The sequence below is a fragment of the Tachypleus tridentatus genome, chromosome 2 (assembly GCF_004210375.1).
Source record: "Tachypleus tridentatus isolate NWPU-2018 chromosome 2, ASM421037v1, whole genome shotgun sequence".
Classification (NCBI taxonomy): domain Eukaryota; kingdom Metazoa; phylum Arthropoda; class Merostomata; order Xiphosura; family Limulidae; genus Tachypleus; species Tachypleus tridentatus.
The window spans coordinates 51,647,404-51,667,709 of NC_134826.1; the positions used below are offsets into that span (position 1 = coordinate 51,647,404).

The window sequence follows — 20,306 nt, forward strand, 5'->3', positions numbered from 1 at the left end:
CTTTGTATTTAACAAAATCAAACATTTAGTTACAAGTAAAAACATTTTAATACAGAATTAAAGCGTTTGTGTGTGTATTTATGTTACGTAGATAAATTTATTTTGTTTGTTTGTTTTGAATTTCGCGCAAAGCTACACGAGGACTATCTGCGCTAGCTGTTCCTAATTTAGCAGTGTAAGACTAGAGGGAAGGCAGCTAGTCATCACCACCAACCCCCACCAACTCATGGGCCACTCTTTTACCAACGAATAGTGCGATTGGTTGTCATAGTATAACACCCCCACGGCTGAAAGGACGACCACGTTTGGTGTGACGAGAATTCAAACCCACGACCCTCCAATTACGAGTGGTGTGTCTTGACCACCTCGCCACATAGATTTATTACCTATACGTTTCATGTAATGCGCTATTAATAGAGGTTGGTAAAATGCCACATTTTATTGTTCTTAGATTAAACACGTGCATACAAGATAATAATCTAGTTCTCTATGGCTATTGTGTATCTATGAACAGTGGTTCAAAGTGTAACATTTCTTTCATGCACACTGAAATTTCTCCGACTTCTAGGGTAAACTAGATTTTATTTATGTATTGTTAGTATTCTCACCGCCTCCCAGTGGCTCAGCGGTATGAGTGCGGACTTACAACGCTAAAAACCGGGTTTCGATACCCGTGGTGGGCAGAGCACAGATAGCTCATTTGAGTAGCTTTGTGCTTAATTCAAAACAACAGCAAGTATTCTCAACACACAATGAATCCATTATTACAATAAACATTCTACTGGTGATGTAAATTTTAGTAACATTTATTTTTTTGTTGACATATCTGTTCATAAGAGTCTCAAATTTTCATAAAAGAAAAACATTTTATTAAACCAATAAATAGTACATTGATATCCGGTTAAGAAATATAGGTTTACTCTCTGTTAATGGTTTAATAAATCAATATATCTGGTCAAGAGGCATAAACTGACCATCTGTTGAGGGTTCAATAAACCAGTATATTATATATATATCTGGTCAAGAGATATAAGATTATCATCTATTGACGGTTTAATAAACTAGTATATTATATCAGGTCAAGAGATATAAGATTACCATCTATTGACGGTTTAATAAACCAGTATACTATATCTGGTCAAGAGATATAAGATTACCATCTATTGACGGTTTAATAAACCAGTATACTATATCTGATCAAGAGATATAAGATAACCATCTATTTAGGATTTTTCACACAAACGCACATACACATTCGTCCCATTAGCTCAGTGGTAACCTTGTGAGCTTATAACGCTAAAATTTGGAGTTCAATCCCCCTGTTATACACAGAGATGTCTCTTTCTGTAGCTTTAAAAAATACCAAGTTGAATTAATACATATTGTAGTTTAAATGTATACTAAAGGAATTAATAATATAATTTGAACAGTTTTATTGGATTAGTTGATTCTAAGCTGGGAAATTATTGTGTCATCAAAGTTATACAATGGTGATAATTACTGTAATTTATTCTCAGTTTATGCAACTTTGATACTAATTTCGAGGCTATTTCTTCCATTTTTTCTCTCCTTTTAATTCAGCTCTTACTTTCATCAATTCGGTTGAAATTCATCATTAGTTTATAGGTAAAAATGAAAGTCACACCTGCATGAAACATCAGTTACTTCTTTAGCTAATGGAAAGATTTTCCTAGGTTTTCTATTATTCCACGGGCCTTTTCATGTCAGCTGGACTCTCAGAAGAAGTATCCAGATATTCCACTATTGGTGTAGGGTCAGTGATGGTCATAATGACTCTTGTTTCCATACCACTGATGGACCGGTCAGGAAGGCGAACTTTGCATCTATATGGACTAGGTGGAATGTTCATCTTCAGTATTTTCATCACTATTTCCTTACTTGTGAAGGTAAACTAAATATTACTCTAAATGTAATATAACAAAGTGACTATAACAGCACTGAACTCAGTATCATAACTGTACTAAACATAGTATTACAAAGTAGCTATAACAATACTTAACATATTATTGCAAAATGACTATACAAGTATTAAACATGGTACTGAAAAGTTGTTACAACAATACTAAACACAGTATTATAAGAATATTAAGCATAGTATTGCAAAGTTGTTATAAGAATACTTCGAACTACCAGGGGTCAAAAGAATTGTGACAGCACCCCCCCCCTTCCTTAGTAATGGTCTCATAAACTTTCATGTCTCTCCCATAATATACTGCTGCATGAGATTTATACAGATTACTAGCTGTCACGGTCAGCTTCATGGAGCTGAAATACTGTGGGGAAAACAACCCATTATCATGGACTTTTAGAGACTAAAAGCTATTGGTGGTTTGAGTGTTTACTCATACCCATTTTCACTGATACTGTGGACTTGCTGTTGAGAAATACTAGTCCAGTAGCCCACAACAGGTCACAAATCTGCCCATAAAAACTTTGAAAAATGCTTCTGACAGGAACTTGACAATACAAGACTACTCTGAGCTGCATGTCCAGTGAACAACGACAGCACCATTGCTATACCGCTGAATTTCACGCACAGCCTGCATCTCCTAAACGTGAATCCAAAGCATCAACACTTCTAGAGTCACAACTTGACTTGGAAAACAGTGAAAACTTTGGTGTGGAAGTGTTAAGACCCTAGTCGTTGTTTCTTCACGTCTGAGTGATAAATGATTTGCCTTCCCTCCTTGTTTCGTTTGGCTTTGTCCCGCTGGCTATATTGTGACATTCTGAACAACTTTACAATGAGTTTGTGAAAGGGGCCATGTCCCAACTGTCATGATAATTCGCCAGGCCATGGTAAAACACACGCAGTGGTCAAAGTCAAATATATTTTTATCACCTCGAATGCCTAAGATGGTTTAAATTGGATCATTATAACCTTAATGTATGTAAAGCTGCTTTTAGAGGAATACAAGAGCAAAACTAATGCTTACTGTGCTCATGAAACCGCCTAAATCATTATATATGTGTGTTTATGAAGTGAACCAAAACTTTCACTACATTAACAAATTTCATGTAAGTAAATAAGTGAGTGATTTTTCCAGGCAAACGTACAGAAAAAAAAATGTCAAACCTTGTCGCTCTAATTCTTTTACAGAGCTCTTTAGTCTTGATTTCCAAGGACTACAATACACTACTTTGGGTATATAATTACTTTTGAGGGTGGGTTGATAGAGATAATAAGTAATAAAACTGAATGGTATACGCGCGCCAAACACTTCGTATCGCTGGTGCACAAAAATATAGATAATAAAGTAAGCAAACAAGTATAATATATGTTTTTTTTTATTTCGTAAAAATAAGATAGAATTGATGAATACGTAACCTAGCTAGCTATGGTAATATAGAAAGTTTTAGTGTGTATGTGTTTTTATAGCAAAGCCATATCGGGCTATCTGCTGAGTCCAAATTTTTGTGCTACAGACAGTGTTGAAACAAGAAAACCAAAACTGCAAAAACTGGGTCACCTTTAGTATTATAAAAAATTATCCCTACTTTCGCTCAGACTAATATAATTACAGTAATTTGTCAATGGGGAGATAAATGTTGTTTTTTTTTAATTTTAAGTAATTCGGCTTTTGTAGCTTTGACTTTCTTGTGTCAATATTTTTTGCAGTATTAAAATTTTGTGTATAATTACTACAGCTAGCTGGGTTTCTTCGCTTTCTTCTTTGTGGGTATTTGGGTATGTTGAATTTTAGATACCCAGGAAGGTCAGGTGCACAAGACCTCTTCCTCCATCCCTAACTTTCATGTCGGCTACTACTATATTGTAGTTGTAGCTAGGTTACGTATATTTGTTTGTTTGTTTTTGAATTTTGCGCTAGCCGTCCCTAATTTAGCAGTGTAAGACTAGAGGGTAGGCAGCTAGTCATCACCATCCACTGCTAACTCTTGGGCTACTTTTTACCAACAAATAGTGGGATTGACCGTCACATTATAATGTCACCACGACTGAAAGGGCGAGCATGTTTGGTGCGACGGGGATTCGAACCCGCGATCCTCAGATGACGAGTAAAACTCCTTCACCCACCTGGCCATGCCGGGGTATTACGTATATATATATCGAGCCCTACTTTTCGTTATAAAATTCTCCAGGCTTATAACTCTATAAACTGGATTCCGATACCCGTGGTGGACAGAGCACAAATAATCCAATGTGTAACTTTGTACTTAATTCGAAACCAACAAAATCTTTATAAAATTTTAAAATATTTTATTGTATTTGTATTAGTGGGTTTTATGAAGAAGAAAATGAACTGTTTGTGAACATGATTTAAATGCTATTGTAATTTTGTCGATGGTATTTCTATCTTTTTCGCAGTTTTTATACCATTGGGTGACGTATCTCAGCGTTGTCAGTACTCTTGGTTATGTTGTCTTCTTTGCTATTGGTCCAGGTGAGAAACTGTTTTTTACGTAATTGTTTAGAGTTACTGTATTTACTGGAACTTGTCAAGCCATTCTATTCTTTATAATAATTGTTAAATTTGTAATATAATTATATTGATGCAAGTATCTGAGCTTTCTTAAGGCACAGAGGTGTGAAATTGTACTTCCAATAGACATAGAAACTATTCTTTAAATAAAACAATGCATTGTTATTAGAAGGGGAAAAAAATCCATTATGAAATCTTATGGCTGTTATGGTGGTATGTAATGAAACATTGAAATTCCGTTTAATACTTCTTTATGGAAGACTATACTACTGTTTACAGCTCAACAATATGAAAGTTATATATTTACTCTTACTATGTATATCTTATTTTTCATTTCACTTCAAAGTTCCTTACTGGTACAGCGGTAAGTCTATGGATTTACATCTCTAAAATCAGGAGTTTCGATTTCCCTCGGTGGACTCAGCAGATAGCCCGATGTGGCTTTACTGTAAGAAAACACACACCGCACTTAAAATAAAGATTGCAAAATTTTTCGGATTGCGTATAAGCTGGTTTAAATAAGTTAATCAACATTATCTCTTGAAACACACTGACACTGTCTTCAACTCTGAACTACCACAAAAAATGAAACCAAACTTTGAGAATGAAAATAATACATCAAAGTTATATTTTTGGCCTGAAATTTCTCATTATTTCGTCGTGGTATTACAAGAGAAAAATACACCAAAATACTTCTCTTCCATACCTCTGTTCGTATTTTCTGTGGATAACACTTTTGATTTAATACTGATATATAAGTATGTAAACATGTAGATTATCAGTCGTAAGATTATTTTTTCAAGCAACTTCCCCGAGTACATTAATGATTTGAACACTGGAAATATTAACATTTGATAAAGGGGTGGTGTATGTGCGTGTAGTTTTCAAACGTTATCTGGTTAATGCATTACAATTTCACGAGAAACCATTGAGTGTATGACATGCATAACTAATGTAAACATATATTAATTATTACATGACAGAACCTCATGTTACCTTTTTAGATCTCACGCGCTATATTGTAAATGATACCAACTAACTGTGTTGTGTTATAATGTGAAAGGCACCACCTCAGTATGGTGTGTTATATTGTGAAAAGTATTAACTAATTGTGGTATGTTATATTGTAATTGGTACTAGCTCACTATGGTAAAGAGCACCAGCTAACTTTGATGTGTTATATTGTAAAGAGTACCACATCAATCTAGGTTTTTTACTGTCTTCTAGGGTCCATACCATGGATAATCACAGCAGAGCTGTTTTCCCAGGGTTCGAGACCAGCATCAATGAGCTTAACGGTTTTAGTTAACTGGTTTGCCAACTTTGTTGTTGGATTGGTATTTCCCATGATGCAGGCATGTTACTGTTTTACCTGTTTTTTGCCTCTGGTTTTGTTATTTTCTTTTGCTTATGATACGAAATAAACTACTGTAATCCCTTGATGCACAAATCCAAAACTAGTAGGACATCATAGATTCATACTGAAAATTAGTCATTGTTTTCTATAATTAAAGAGAAAAAATTTCTGACAAAATTCCTAAGGTTATTATTTATGTTAAAATATCAAAGCAGTCAAGCCAGTGTTATATATTATTATTATATCAAAGCAGTCAAGCCCGTGTTATATATTATTATTATATCAAAGCAGTCAAGCCCGTGTTATATATTGTTATTATATCAAAGCAGTCAAGCCCGTGTTATATATTATTATTATATCAAAGCAGTCAAGCCAGTGTTATATATTATTATTATATCAAAGCAGTCAAGCCCGTGTTATATATTATTATTATATCAAAACAGTCAAGCCCGTGTTATATATTATTATTATATCAAAACAGTCAAGCCTGTGTTATATATTATTATTATATCAAAACAGTCAAGCCAGTGTTATATATTATTATTATATCAAAGCAGTCAAGCCAGTGTTATATATTATTATTATATCAAAACAGTCAAGCCCGTGTTATATATTATTATTATATCAAAGCAGTCGATGATCCTTGTACGTGACAGTGTCCATATTAAAATGTCAAAGCATCCAATCTTTTTTACCCAGGATAATGACCACAATAAGATATCAAAAGAGTCAAACCCTTTTATTCAGAATAATGTCCACGTTAGGAAATCAAAACAGTCAAACCTCTTTTGTTCAGGATAGTTTCCACATTAGGATACCAAAACAGTCAAACCTCTTTTGTTCAGGGTAGTGTCCACATTAGGATACCAAAACAGTCAAACCTCTTTCGTTCAGGGTAGTGTCCACATTAGAATATCAAAACAGTCAAACCTCTTTCGTTCAGGGTAGTGTCCACATTAGAATATCAAAACACTCAAACCTCTTTTGTTCACGGTAGTGTCCGCATTAGGAAACCAAAACAGTCAAACCTCTTTTGTTCAGGGTAGTGTCCACATTAGGATACCAAAACAGTCAAACCTCTTTCGTTCAGGGTAGTGTCCACATTAGAATATCAAAACAGTCAAACCTCTTTCGTTCAGGGTAGTGTCCACATTAGAATATCAAAACACTCAAACCTCTTTTGCTCACGGTAGTGTCCGCATTAGGAAACCAAAACAGTCAAACCTCTTTTGTTCAGGGTAGTGTCCGCATTAGGAAACCAAAATAGTCAAACCTCTTTTGTTCAGGGTAGTGTCCGCATTAGGATACCAAAACAGTCAAACCTCTTTTGTTCAGGGTAGTGTCCGCATTAGGAAACCAAAACAGTCAAACCTCTTTTGTTCAGGGTAGTGTCCGCATTAGGATACCAAAACAGTCAAACCTCTTTTGTTCAGGGTAGTGTCCGCATTAGGAAACCAAAATAGTCAAACCTCTTTTGTTCAGGGTAGTGTCCGCATTAGGATACCAAAACAGTCAAACCTCTTTTGTTCAGGGTAGTGTCCGCATTAGGAAACCAAAATAGTCAAACCTCTTTTGTTCAGGGTAGTGTCCGCATTAGGATACCAAAACAGTCAAACCTCTTTTGTTCAGGGTAGTGTCCGCATTAGGATACCAAAACAGTCAAACCTCTTTCGTTCAGGGTAGTGTCCACATTAGAATATCAAAACAGTCAAACCTCTTTCGTTCAGGGTAGTGTCCACATTAGAATATCAAAACACTCAAACCTCTTTTGCTCACGGTAGTGTCCGCATTAGGAAACCAAAACAGTCAAACCTCTTTTGTTCAGGGTAGTGTCCGCATTAGGAAACCAAAATAGTCAAACCTCTTTTGTTCAGGGTAGTGTCCGCATTAGGATACCAAAACAGTCAAACCTCTTTTGTTCAGGGTAGTGTCCGCATTAGGAAACCAAAACAGTCAAACCTCTTTTGTTCAGGGTAGTGTCCGCATTAGGATACCAAAACAGTCAAACCTCTTTTGTTCAGGGTAGTGTCCGCATTAGGATACCAAAACAGTCAAACCTCTTTTGTTCAGGGTAGTGTCCGCATTAGGATACCAAAACAGTCAAAACTCTTTCAACCTGAAAATTTTATACGTAACAGCTTCAAAGTGATCAGTGTTTCATGACTGTTGTCACTTCTAGCTGGTCGTGATTGACTGATTAGGTGTCTGGACTATAACTACAAGAATTTACGTTTCTCGTCCAGTTGCTGGAAAGACACATTGTGTACCTTTGAGTTAAAGTGATTCAATAAGAGTGATGTCAAATCCCACTTTCTAGTCAGATAAGGAGAATCTCAATAGTTGGCGGCCAGTACTGCACTTCTTCTCGACTATGAGTTCAAACACTAAAGACAAATTTTACCATAATAATTTGTTTGAATCATTGTTCTAGTCTTCTGCGTTTCTTTTGAGTACAATATCATGAACCGTGAGGAAACATGTGGTGTAATTTCACCAAAGATTTTAGTTTCGATTATGTTAGCTTAACATTGATATTTTGTGACTTTAACAAATGTTTACGCACCATCTACACTATTGTTAAGCGTTCATAAAAACTGTATTGTGATATGATTGTACTTTAAAGGTGTTATGAAGTGATCAAAACTAAATGTTTGTTGAACATATCTAGTGATATGTTAAATGTGTATGAGATGATCAAACAAGACAATGTAGGTTTACACTGAGACTTGAAGACAGCTTAGAAATAAGTTGGTTAACCTTCTGATTGACAAATATATTTATCGGTCTTCAGGAATTTAATTATGGTTGTTGTTGTTTTACAAAAATCTGTCCACCAAACAAAACAAATCATTTATATTTACAGCAAGTTCTCAACGATTACACTTTCCTTCCATTTACTGCTCTGCTTGCCACATTTTGGACATTCACATACAAGAAAGTTCCTGAAACAAAAAACAAGACATTTGAAGAGATCTCGGCTATATTTAGACGAGACGAGATCACCAGTGCTAATGGCATGAACATTTACGTGGCCAGAAGATACGTACCAACTGGAGGACCTATCGTAGATGAGAAATCGATTGAGTCATGTAAGAATACGACGCTAAATGTCACCTATCATCTTTACGTGAGCCTTTCTTGTTTGAAATCTCTTGGCTTTACCAGTTGTTTGCTATCTTGATTATTCGGAGAGTTATACGTTACTGAAAATAGCGATAGGCTCGGCATGGCCAGGTGGTTAAGGCACTTGACTCGTAATCCGTCACACCAAACACGATCGCCCTTATAGCCGTGGAGGCGTTATTATGAGACGGTCAATCCCCTTATTCATTGGTAAAAGAGTAGTCCAAGAGTTAGCGATGGGTGGTGATGACTAGCTGCCTTCCCTCCAGTCTTGCATTGCTAAATTAGGGACGGCTAGCGCAGATAGCCCTCGTGTAGCTTTGCGTGAAATTTAAAAACAAACGAAAAATAGATATTCTGATAATTAGAAACCCTAATACTTAAAATGTTTATGTTTATTCTTGAAAGATTCTTGTCTTAGAGAAGAATAGAGAATAACAAGTTTCATCCTGGAAAGTTCAGTTGTGGAATAAAATATTTTAAAAACCGTTACAGGAATTCTTCACCATGCTTTCTTTTAGTGTTGTCCAAGGGTAAAGCTAGTCCAGTAACCCTCGTTTTCTTGAAAGAGTTTTGTTTGTTTGTTTTTTTAATTACGCGCAAAGCTCCACGAGGGCTATCTGCTCTAGCCGTCCCTAATTACCAGTGGAAAACTAGAGGGAAAGCAACCAGACATCACCACCCACCGCCAACTCTTGGGCTACTCTTTTACCAACGAACAGCGGGATTGAACGTTACATTATAACGCCCCACGGCTGAAAGGGCAAGCATATTTGGTACAACGGGCATTCGAACCTGCGACCTTCAGATTACGAGTCGAATGCCTTAACCCACCTGGCCATGCCGGGGCCTAACTGAAAGAGTGAGAAAGAGAAATAATGTTAGTGTGCAAAATAATAAAAAAAGGGCAAATTTAATTATGTGCCATAATATTATTTTGAGGATATGGTTTCACCATATGGTAAAACGGGCGAGGAGAATTCGAACACGTACGAAACCACAGAATGCTTGCCATACTTTAAACTGTGGATGCGTAATAAGGGTGACAACTAGTCCCTTTGAGCGGATGGTAGGGTGCTCTTCTCTCTCTGGTAAACAGTTTAGAATAAGATTTGTGTATTTTTGGCTTTGAGAGCTGTCCCATAAATACAAAATATTAGTGTATTTTAAACATCATCTAACCAACCCAAACATTCGCAAATTAAACTTAATATCCTCAGTTACATTGTACTCTGTATGAAGTTTGGTTTTCAGGTATAAACAGTTAAAATATGATATTTTCTGTGAGTGTAAGCACACAAAACGGCCACAAGAAATGCATTATAATCAAACCCATGAATGAATTTTCTTTCTGAAAGTGATTACGACATGGGTTTTTATCTAAGAAAGAGTTCACGTGTTTTGTCTGTGACCAATAAATACGGACATGATGATTTTGAACGATATCGTTAAACGTGTAATAACTCTTGCCTAAGGTACAGACAGGTAGGGGGGGTAGGGTAAGCCATCACTCTTACCATCTGGTCCGCAGGTGGATCAACGGTAAGTTTTCTGATAGCCCATTGTGTAGGTTTACGAAAAAAAAAACACCGCATAAAACGCAAACATTCCCGTTAATTTGTCAACAATGGCTCAGGGGTAGACCTAAGGACTTAGAACACTCGAAACCATATTTTGATACTCGCGGTGGAAAGAACAAGGATAGCCCGTTTTATTGCTCAACAGCAAACAAACAAATGACGTAAGAATTTCATAATATAAAAACTGCACGGATGTTCCAGTAGGTGGCTACGACTCTGACAATTTGATAAGTGTAGAGCTCTTCAAGTAAATGACGTACGAATCTAACAGTCCAATCAGGAGAGGACTATCATAGTAAGTAACATACGACTTTACCACTCTAATAACTTCAAAGCTATTTTCGCGAATGGTATAAGAACGCTAAGTGTTCATATTGTTGTTCTTCGTGTCTGGCAGTTTTCAGTAAGTTTTCTCTTACCATTAAGTGATTTATAAATTACAATAACATGATTCAATGAAAGGCTTACACTGCTTTATTAAGATGGATTAATTAGTGAAACTATTAATGAGGGTTTTAACATCTATAATAAGAATTTTTTTATTCTCATAATTTTTCAAGTAATACATAGGCCTAGCTTTAGTTCTGCTCTTAGATTACACAACGTTTAGTAGACTATTCCGTACTCTTATAAACTGTTAGAACGCTAAAAACATTAACCATCCTAATATATAACTCATAGTTATTTTCTTTAGTATATTTAACAACTATTCTTTTATTAACTAAGTTGCTTCATTCCCCAGATGGCACGTTCTCCCGTGTTGCCGGTGGACTCCTGACAGAAGACCATCACTTTTAAGCAACCTTCTTAGAAGTTTCTAGACGTTTTACAAGCGTCTGTAGTATCTGTCCCTTTTTCTGTTGTTTTTTTTTTCAGTAGTCGCCGTATCAGCAACGTAAAGCACGAGACATTCAATATTTACTCTTCATTGTTACTAGGTTATCTAGGGTTCGAAAACTAAACTGTGCCCTTAAGCAACTTGTCGCTCCGTATTTTTAACCCTTTGAAAATGCAAACCTTTTTGTAGCTAACGCTTTTAAAGACATCTAGTAACTACTTTACCGACTTACATCCCCGTAGGTTAAATTTAACCGACTAAAAATATAGTACTGTTCCGAAACCTTGAGCTTATACCACAAAGAGTTCTATAAAGAGAGTTAACTTCATAGAAAAACATGTATTTATATATATATGTACCACGTGTTTCCTTTGTTTACTTACAAGCATAATTGGCAACAAACGTTCTTGTTTGTTCTAATCTACCAGCGGATTTGGTAAAAGTGTGTTATGAATAGATAATTCATAATTCTGTTTCGAAACATCCATTTTCTAACCAAAATCTCATACTAAGGTGCTGTGTTATATATGTATATATATATCTCAGTTATTTCACTTTTTTATTTTTAATACTGTCTACGAAACCTGAGGGTTCGAACCCTAGTTTTACATTAGTTTTGAACTTTTATCCATACTAAACAAACTTGAAGGATTGTCGAGCCTGACATGCTCAAAGGAATAACAAAGTTTACTTCACAAACGTTGTCAGTTTATTCTTGAACCAGAGCACTTCATCATAATTTTAAAAACTAATCGAATGCAAGAGACAGTTAAAACATTTAGTAGTACAATAAACTTTGTTATAACTTTTGTTTGTGAGATTATGTTACCGTAAAAGACAAAAAGAAGAAACACCCTTACTATCTTTACCCTTACCAGATCTCTCTCAATAATATCACTAATTAAACAGTTTAGATATATCATTCAATGAACAGTGCACTCTTAATTATAGAGGAATGAAATAATCACAATATTTTTACACTGAACAATAATAGACATGAATTGTTTTACAGGCCACAACTCAGATTTGAACACCATTTTTTTTACTCATTTACTTAATAACCCACACCTGAACCCTTATGTCAGGGTGTGCTGTTATATTGAATCACGCTAGTCTTGGGTAAATAGAAAAGACTTAAGTTGTTTCAAACTTTATCTCTCTCTCTCTCACACACACACACACACACACAGAGAGAGAGAGAGTAAGAAAAAATTATTCGTTTACGAATGAATTACAATTTGAGCGTGTGACAAGACATACATATATAAGGAGATCACTTTACAAGTATCAAAGACTAAACTTAAAGTATGGCTAAACTTAATAGAACATTACTATAAGAAAAACATGGGTAAGTAAACACGACATCCATGAATAAATAATAAAACTTTGGAACTTTAATATATAAACGTAAAGACTGTGTCTAAGTCATATTACAGAAGATAGGTGACAATGGTCAATTGGTCATTCAGTTTCATCTAGTATACGTATGCATATCATCACCGATTGACCGTTACCCTTCTGAGAAATTATGTTCCACGCTTGTCAACGCAGAACTGTTGTATTTCTCACGGTTCACAAGCTACGAGCTAAAAACCGGGTTTCAGTACCCGTCGTGGGCAGAACACAAATAAAATTTTTTGTAGCTTTGTGCTGGATAATAAACAACAAAAAATAACTCGGGATAATTTAAGTCTAGTGTGCTGAAGCACATCATACGAAGGACTTAGTGAACATATCAGATGAAATTCCTTGTTACTTGTTGTGAAATAGATATTATTTTAGCATACCGTCTTGCCGGTCCTCGTTATTAATATTGTTATTTGTAATTTATCTCCAAGTGAGAAAGGTTCGTTTAAAAAAAAAAAAAAAAAAAAAGAGACTATTTTTAGTATTATTGTGTGCCATCTAGTGTCATTTAAAGTGTTTATTTATTGGTTATAGTCACGTGGGAATTATTTAAACGTTGAAGTCACGAGCTTAACAGCTACAAATGTTGTATTAAAGACCTTGTTCCTGGTAGAATATAAAACATGCACAAAATTAGGTTTCTTTCAAACCGATCCAAATAAACCTGTAAACCATTTTCCTGGTTTTTCCAGAAGCAATATCGTGTAATGGAACTGAAAGTTATTACAACAAATATAAGAACACCAGTTTTCACAGCCTCTGCAGTTCGGATATATGGATGTTTCGGTACTCTGAAATGTGAGTGTGTCCCTCTAACCTCCATTACAAATGCCACCCATCTGTAGTTCAGAAGTTCGATCCCCAAAGAAGGCAGAATACGGATAGCCTAATAAGTTTAACTGTGTTCAGTCTTCTAATAATGTCGATGGCTATGTACTTTTAAACACTAGGAACAACGCCATCTTTAAAAACCGAGATAACGCTGGTCAGTAGGTCTAAAAAACATCGGGGAAAAAATCCAAAAACAAATGGTGCCATCAAACGTCATTTCCTGCCAAATTTGGCTGAAAAGTTAGTTATAAATCTTGAAATGTGGGAGCACCACTCCAATATATTAAAAGTTTTCAATTTCTGTGGAATATGAAAGAAAAAATATAAATATGTCATAATAAAATAAGCCTAGTGTTTTAATCTGATCCCTCTTTGGTAATTCTACAATCAGTAATAATTTTGATTATTAATTTAAGTTAATGAGTTTTGCTGTTTTTTATAAAGGCCAGTTACGTCACTTTCATCACTGCTGGGAAATGGATAGTAAGAAAATAAGGGATCAAACCCCTAATCATTTGGAAGATCGAGTCTAGGAAGTAAGGCAAATTGTCGCGTCCAGATCTCTCACGTGCCTTCCGGTTCTACTAACAGGTGACTAAGTGTGTTAGTGTACACGAGATGTCAGTAGAATTGTTGCTAATGTGTTAAAATACTGCTTGAAAAAATTAAGTACTGGCGTGTTTGTACATTATCATTGCTTGTTGCATGTAGTAATACCCTGCGTTGCATGAGTTGATGTATATTTGCACGTTGTCAAAGCACGATTTGAAGTCAAAAAAAGACAGTTTATAAACCATTCAGTAGTTGTCGTTCTTGTTATTTCTGTGATATTGAGTCATTTAAAAACAGAAATAATACAAAATAAGTACGTTTCAAAAGGCTTGAATGGCAGTGTAATCTTCCCTAGAGATCACAAAAAAAAAAAAAACGGTAGAACTTCGAGAGTGCTGTGTGACAGATATGAAAGAGAAGTGCACGCCCTCTGCGTGCATAAAGTGTTCGTTGTGGGAGCTGACCAGTCAGAGTTAATGGGTGAAAATAATCCCGTCAAAAAAGGAACGATGATAATAACTATAGACAGAGATGGAAATAGAAACTAAATAAATACACATCTGTTAGCTAACGATGCATTCCATCTTAATCGGGATTGGTCAATTTTCTCACGTGACGTTTACTTATTTTTCATATTTATTACTTTAGACTCATTACCTTTACCTTCCTTTTTTTCTTTGCCTTGAAGAGTCAAATAATAGCGAGAGTTCGAGCTTCTTGGTTTTTTAAACTCCACTTTAACTTTTTTTTGGGGGGGGTAATTGTTTTTATTAAATCTTTCATTAGTGCCCTATCAAACAAATTAAATAAACTTCAACTTTAACTCTCACAGAAAACTTAATGACTTTGGAACGTAACAACAATGTGCCATCTGACAAGACGCTAACGTAGTATTTGAGAAAACGGCGACTTTGGCGCCCTCTCGCAGATTTGATCAGATATTTAGAATCAATAAGCATAAAAAAGTTAAAACCACCTTCACAACAGATTTCTATACTTGCGCAAAATTCAAACCTGGCCATTCTTTCTTTCTTAACGGCATGGGTAATATTATCAGAAATACATTAAACACACGTATTGTAATTTAGATTAAGCATAATGTTTTCCTTTAGTCTTTAAAGTCGCATGTTCCTTTTTTTCATACATAAACACACATAAGAAAGAAACAAACTGGACTAAAACACAATCAAATAGTACTGAGTCAGAAAAAAAAATCATAGATCGTGTAATTAGCGCTATTTCATTCAACATTATTCGTCATGTATATAAGTACAAATTATTGTCAGTATGATAGACTTTGCAATAAAAAATGTGTGTGCTGACACTGAGGGATCTTTTGTGTCATGGGCCATTCATTACTTATTAATGTTTTATTAATACTAAGGTTTCAAACTACTGTGTTATGACGCGGAATAATCACTCCTCAACTTGGTAAACGAGTGACAGAATAAACACGTGAAATATTTCTTAGGAAAATCAAGTAATTGATGTAAAAAAAATAGATCTCTGGATCAAACTGTATGGTTAATAACAAATGACGAACAATCGCATTTCCTGCCACTGACAAGTTCTCTGATAATTCAGCGTTAGGCCTAAGAGCTTATAAAGTAGTTCGATTCCTCGTCGTGGACACATGCCACATGGCTTGTTGTTTAGCTTTGCACTTAACGATAAACAATTAACTGACCAAAGAACTTTATTTTATTCCTAAAAAAAATCATTATATTGTGATGCAATTGTTTTAAGCATTATCATTGTGAAAATGACGTACAGGTTGTAAGACTCACTATTTTGAGAAATGTATATAAATATCAGATATCTATACAATCCATCCAAGTAGCTTTTAGTTTTATGCTGAACATGGAAATATTCTCTACTTATTTACGTTGTGGCGTTTGGATTTCTTTTTCTTAATTTTGCTCAAAACTACTGCTTTCTATTAAACTTTACGATAAATTTAGCACGTCATGGAACAAGATTCGTAGCACAAAAACATGTACGCATTGGAACATAATTTATTTATTTACATATGAAGCACGATAGTGAATGTTATTTTTTATGCGAAAAAGAAAAGAATTCGGAAATGGATGAAATGACCTCAATCTATGCGAAAAGGTCAAGTAGAGGATTTATTTCTGTTTACTTCATTTTATAAAATTAGATTAATTTTATTAGCATAGGTTAGGGGAAAAACATAAAATTTTATTTAAACCAATTTCTTATAAATCATTGTTCCCCACTTGAGTTTTTTTCTATCTGGTAAGGACATGGTGAAAAGAAACATCTTCTGTAACTAAATTCAGTTTAATCGTGTTTGACTATAATCATTTGTTTGTACGTCATTGACTCTAAAAACTAAACTAGAACGATTTAATGTTCGATAAAGCGAGTGTCGTACAATGGCTAAATCAATTTAACTGAGTTTTGTGAATAATTTGAACTTCTTTGTAAAATATTTTCATTTCAAACTCTAGTCATGTAATGACTTGCTTTACTTACCAGTCATGTACTAAAGGCATCCACTTCTGAGATTTTTTTTTCGTGCCCACAAGGTAACGATTCTGTTGACTATTTGTACGTTACATTTATGACCATTTCGGATTCCAGAGTCTACTGACATCTCGAAACCAAAACAGGATGTGAGGGAAATGTCCCTTATAGTGGTTTTTAAGTTTTTTCTCTAATAATTAGGGTTTTATTACATAAGCAAATAAATAGATAACTGTTTCCTAATGAGCATGTTTTCGTTTCGTATTTGTTCTATTATAAATAACTTCAAAACTTTCTTGAAGACTGGCACGAAATACAGATTTGACAGAACAACACTGTAGCTTTCTCAGCATATCCCAAACCATAACCCGTGCAGATATGTTTTTCAAAATGCAAGATACAGTTTTATAAGGCTCCGTTAATAAACGTCTATCAATGTTTTGTTGTTGTTTTTTTCGAAATTCGATAGCAATGTTGTGAGTTTTATGTTAAAGTCAACAATGGAGTGGCGTCACGTCTGTAATCCTGCAGTGTTATTGTAGTGTTATGCTCAGTTATTTAATTTTGTGAAGTATGTGGGTGTTGTAACAATTCAAGTCTAAGATATTGCATGAACAGTTTCAATAAACTGTGTACTGAAATGGTGTTCTAATGTTTGTGTTTGTTTTGATTGACGTAGTTTGACTTTTAACACATTGGCTTTCAAGCCTATTTTATCGATACTTTTCAGGGTCCCACTAGTCATTTGACAATTAGTCAATAAATGGCCCTTTAAAAAGAAAATAGAGTACGACTCACCGGAGAGTCGTGTGGGAGCCAATGTGTTAAAAAAAAACAGCTAAAGAACTTCTTTGAGTCATTGAATTATATATTCTAACAGCTAAATATAAAAATAAAATAATATTTTAGAAACCAGATTAAATTGTATATTCTATAAACGTTAGTTAATTTTGTATTTAAAAAAACATTATTGAAAAAACGCTAACATAAAAAATCTTTAACTTAAATTACAAAGACTTCATATTACGCCTCTTTTTACATGTTGTTAAATGAAACTAAACAATTATGATTTGGTTAGGTTTAGTAATTTTCTCATTGTTTCATGTTCGATTTATGTCAATTTTACTTTTACTTGTGTGTTATTTTGGGTTTACATTGATACTTATAGTACTAGCGTGTTTCTTCCGTTTATTGCCGTCTTTAATTGTCGCTTAATTAGATATTTCTAACTATTTGAAAATCAGTTTGATTAAACTTTCGCGAGGGAGAAACCAACTTACGTCTATTGATGCAGACTATAAACTATGTTAAAAGTTTACTTAAACGATAAATTTTGATTTATTTCCACCAAAACCTGCAAAAAGGACGGTTTTTTAAGCCCGTTAGGCCTGATTTGAATGTTTTTCAGAACCAACTTGTCAGCATAACGAAAGAAATTTAAGCAAAAAAAAATACTGTTTCGTTGGGGTAGAGTACGAATTAATGTTTTTGGAATATCTGCTAAATATTTACCACCGAACTCTTAACATGCTCGTATTTCTGACTAAAAGTATATTAGAAATTGAATGTTTCTTCCAAAGTCATCTTGATAGTTTATTTTAAAAAAAACGTATATTAACGTTTCTTCCTGTCTTTTACGTGTGTTATCTAGCGGTCGACAAAAATAACTAAAAAAAACGAAATTATTTTGACAAATCTTAAGCAAATAGAAACCATAAATGGAAATTTGAAAAATTATATTAAAATGACAATGTTTTGTTTCTTTCTTTCTTATAAAAATAACAGGACAATTATTAAGTGTTGTTGTGGTGGGAGGTGTTATTCATTGCCTGGTTCCTATTTTACACAAAATACATTCGTTTCCAGGTTCATCAGCTTTTCATAACAACAAAGTGATTTAATAAAGGGAACAGATTGAAGTATGATTCTTCAATATCATGGAGCTTCTGGTATTTAGAGGTCTTCATCACTTCAGATCATATTCAAGGTGACTGCTAGTTATCGTCTGTGTTGATGATTACAAAAACAACAAACTGAGAAAGCAGAAGAATGGATACAGCTTCTGTTTGAATATTATGATGTAAGATGTAATAACTAGCGTCCTCTATTGAAAATATTAAACATTACCGTGTGTACAGACGCCGTTCACTATGCAGCAAAACTATGGTGATAATAGCTAAGTGTTCTTTTTTTTTCAGACAGGAAAGAACAGATAGAATGACAGATAAAAACAGCAGACTTAATTTCATAAAAAAGTCGTGATGTTTTAAAACTCGGCGGCATTTTGAAAAACTAGTATTTTTCTGAAAAAGTTATCGTCCGAAGAAGGAAGTGAAATGACTTTTTTTAATTCTCTTTTCAAGTTCCTGTGAAATAAAAAAAGTCAAAAGTTATTTTGAAATAATTAGTGTCGTGGACATATTCACAATATAATTTTTTTTTCAGTGGTCGACAGTTGATTCTCAAGAATTTGAGATACATTTAATAACATTGCTAAAGTTAAGTCTTAGGAAAATAGACGTGGAAGTTCTGTCATTGCTTCACTTTTAAACGTCAAAACGTGTCAATGGTTCTTTACTGGTTCACTTCTTAACGTCAAAACGTGTCAATGGTTCTTTGTTGATTCACTTCTTAACGTCAAAACGTGTCAATGGTTCTTTACTCGTTCAATTCTTAACGTCATAATGTGTCAGTCGTTCTTTTTACGTTCACTTCCTAACGTCAAAATGTGTCAACGATTCTTTATTGGTTCACTTCTTAACGCCATAATCAGTGTACTTCAGATAATAAAGTTAGTTATAAGCTATTTCTCAGGCCCTAACATAAGAAACCTAAGTGAATTATATTTACTTTAGGTACGCCTTATTTCTCAGAATAAGACACAAAAACCTAAGTGCATTTATAATTACGTTACATATGCCCTAATTCACAGAAAAAGAAACGGAGACCAAAGTACAGTAAATTAAAGTGTTTTGAGTGTACAGACCATAATAATCAAAATGGCAACGACATAACCATTCTGGAAAACAAACAAACAAAAAAAGATAGAAAGAGAGAAATATTTGAGATGTGGGCTTACGCCTTTGTCAGTGATATGTTTAAATCATTTTGTATTATGCTTTTCTCTAATCATTAAAAAAAAACACACAAGTGTAAGTCGTATTTCACGTTAAAATATTCTCTCATGACCAATATGTTTTGTCACATTCTAAGTTTATATTGCACTTAAGATATACTGTATCCGTGTGCTCGTTCAGTTTTCTTTTGGACAACAGGTCATACGACCTCCAACACTGGAATATCTTTGTGTATATTTGAATATAAGCTTCCAACCAATATAAAGAAGTGCCTCACTTTTGCTGTTGTCATTACGTGCTGATGAATATTACGATATGTCTGTATTGTGGTGCAAACAGATAACAATTAAAATGAAATATTGAAAATTGTTATAACTGTCTGGGATCTTTGAAAGAAACATTGTGGTTAATTTTTTCGTTTTAGGCTTACTTACTGATTGTAAGTTCTACATTGTAAGTTCCCTCTAGCCTTACATTGCTAAATGGAACTACTTCATATATAATAATTTTTACATTTGATTTACTAACTGTTTATGGATCATTTCAACCACTTCGATGAATCTATATTTTTAATCATTTTCTTAGTGT

General features: G+C 34.3%; 1 protein-coding gene and 2 long non-coding RNA genes across 3 annotated transcripts in view; 2 read left to right on the forward strand and 1 right to left on the reverse strand.

Annotated features, from left to right (window-relative positions):
- The window catches only part of LOC143243793 (glucose transporter type 1-like), a 147,974-nt gene extending 138,825 nt beyond the window's left edge, over window positions 1–9,149 (forward strand). The window contains exons 13-16 of the mRNA XM_076487457.1: window positions 1,695–1,907; window positions 4,349–4,424; window positions 5,691–5,818; window positions 8,684–9,149. Of these exons, the coding sequence (XP_076343572.1) occupies window positions 1,695–1,907; window positions 4,349–4,424; window positions 5,691–5,818; window positions 8,684–9,001 (735 nt within the window). The 3' untranslated portion in view covers window positions 9,002–9,149. The remainder of the gene's footprint in view (window positions 1–1,694; window positions 1,908–4,348; window positions 4,425–5,690; window positions 5,819–8,683) is intronic.
- LOC143243795 (uncharacterized) lies at window positions 1,715–15,120 on the reverse strand. The gene is made up of 3 exons (XR_013024763.1): window positions 14,809–15,120; window positions 4,777–4,909; window positions 1,715–1,853 (listed from the first exon to the last, which is right to left on the reverse strand). It is a non-coding gene; the product is annotated as an uncharacterized LOC143243795 (long non-coding RNA).
- On the forward strand, window positions 9,716–20,045 carry LOC143243794 (uncharacterized). The gene is made up of 3 exons (XR_013024762.1): window positions 9,716–10,926; window positions 11,266–14,190; window positions 18,508–20,045. It is a non-coding gene; the product is annotated as an uncharacterized LOC143243794 (long non-coding RNA).
- Window positions 20,046–20,306: the final 261 nt, after the last annotated feature.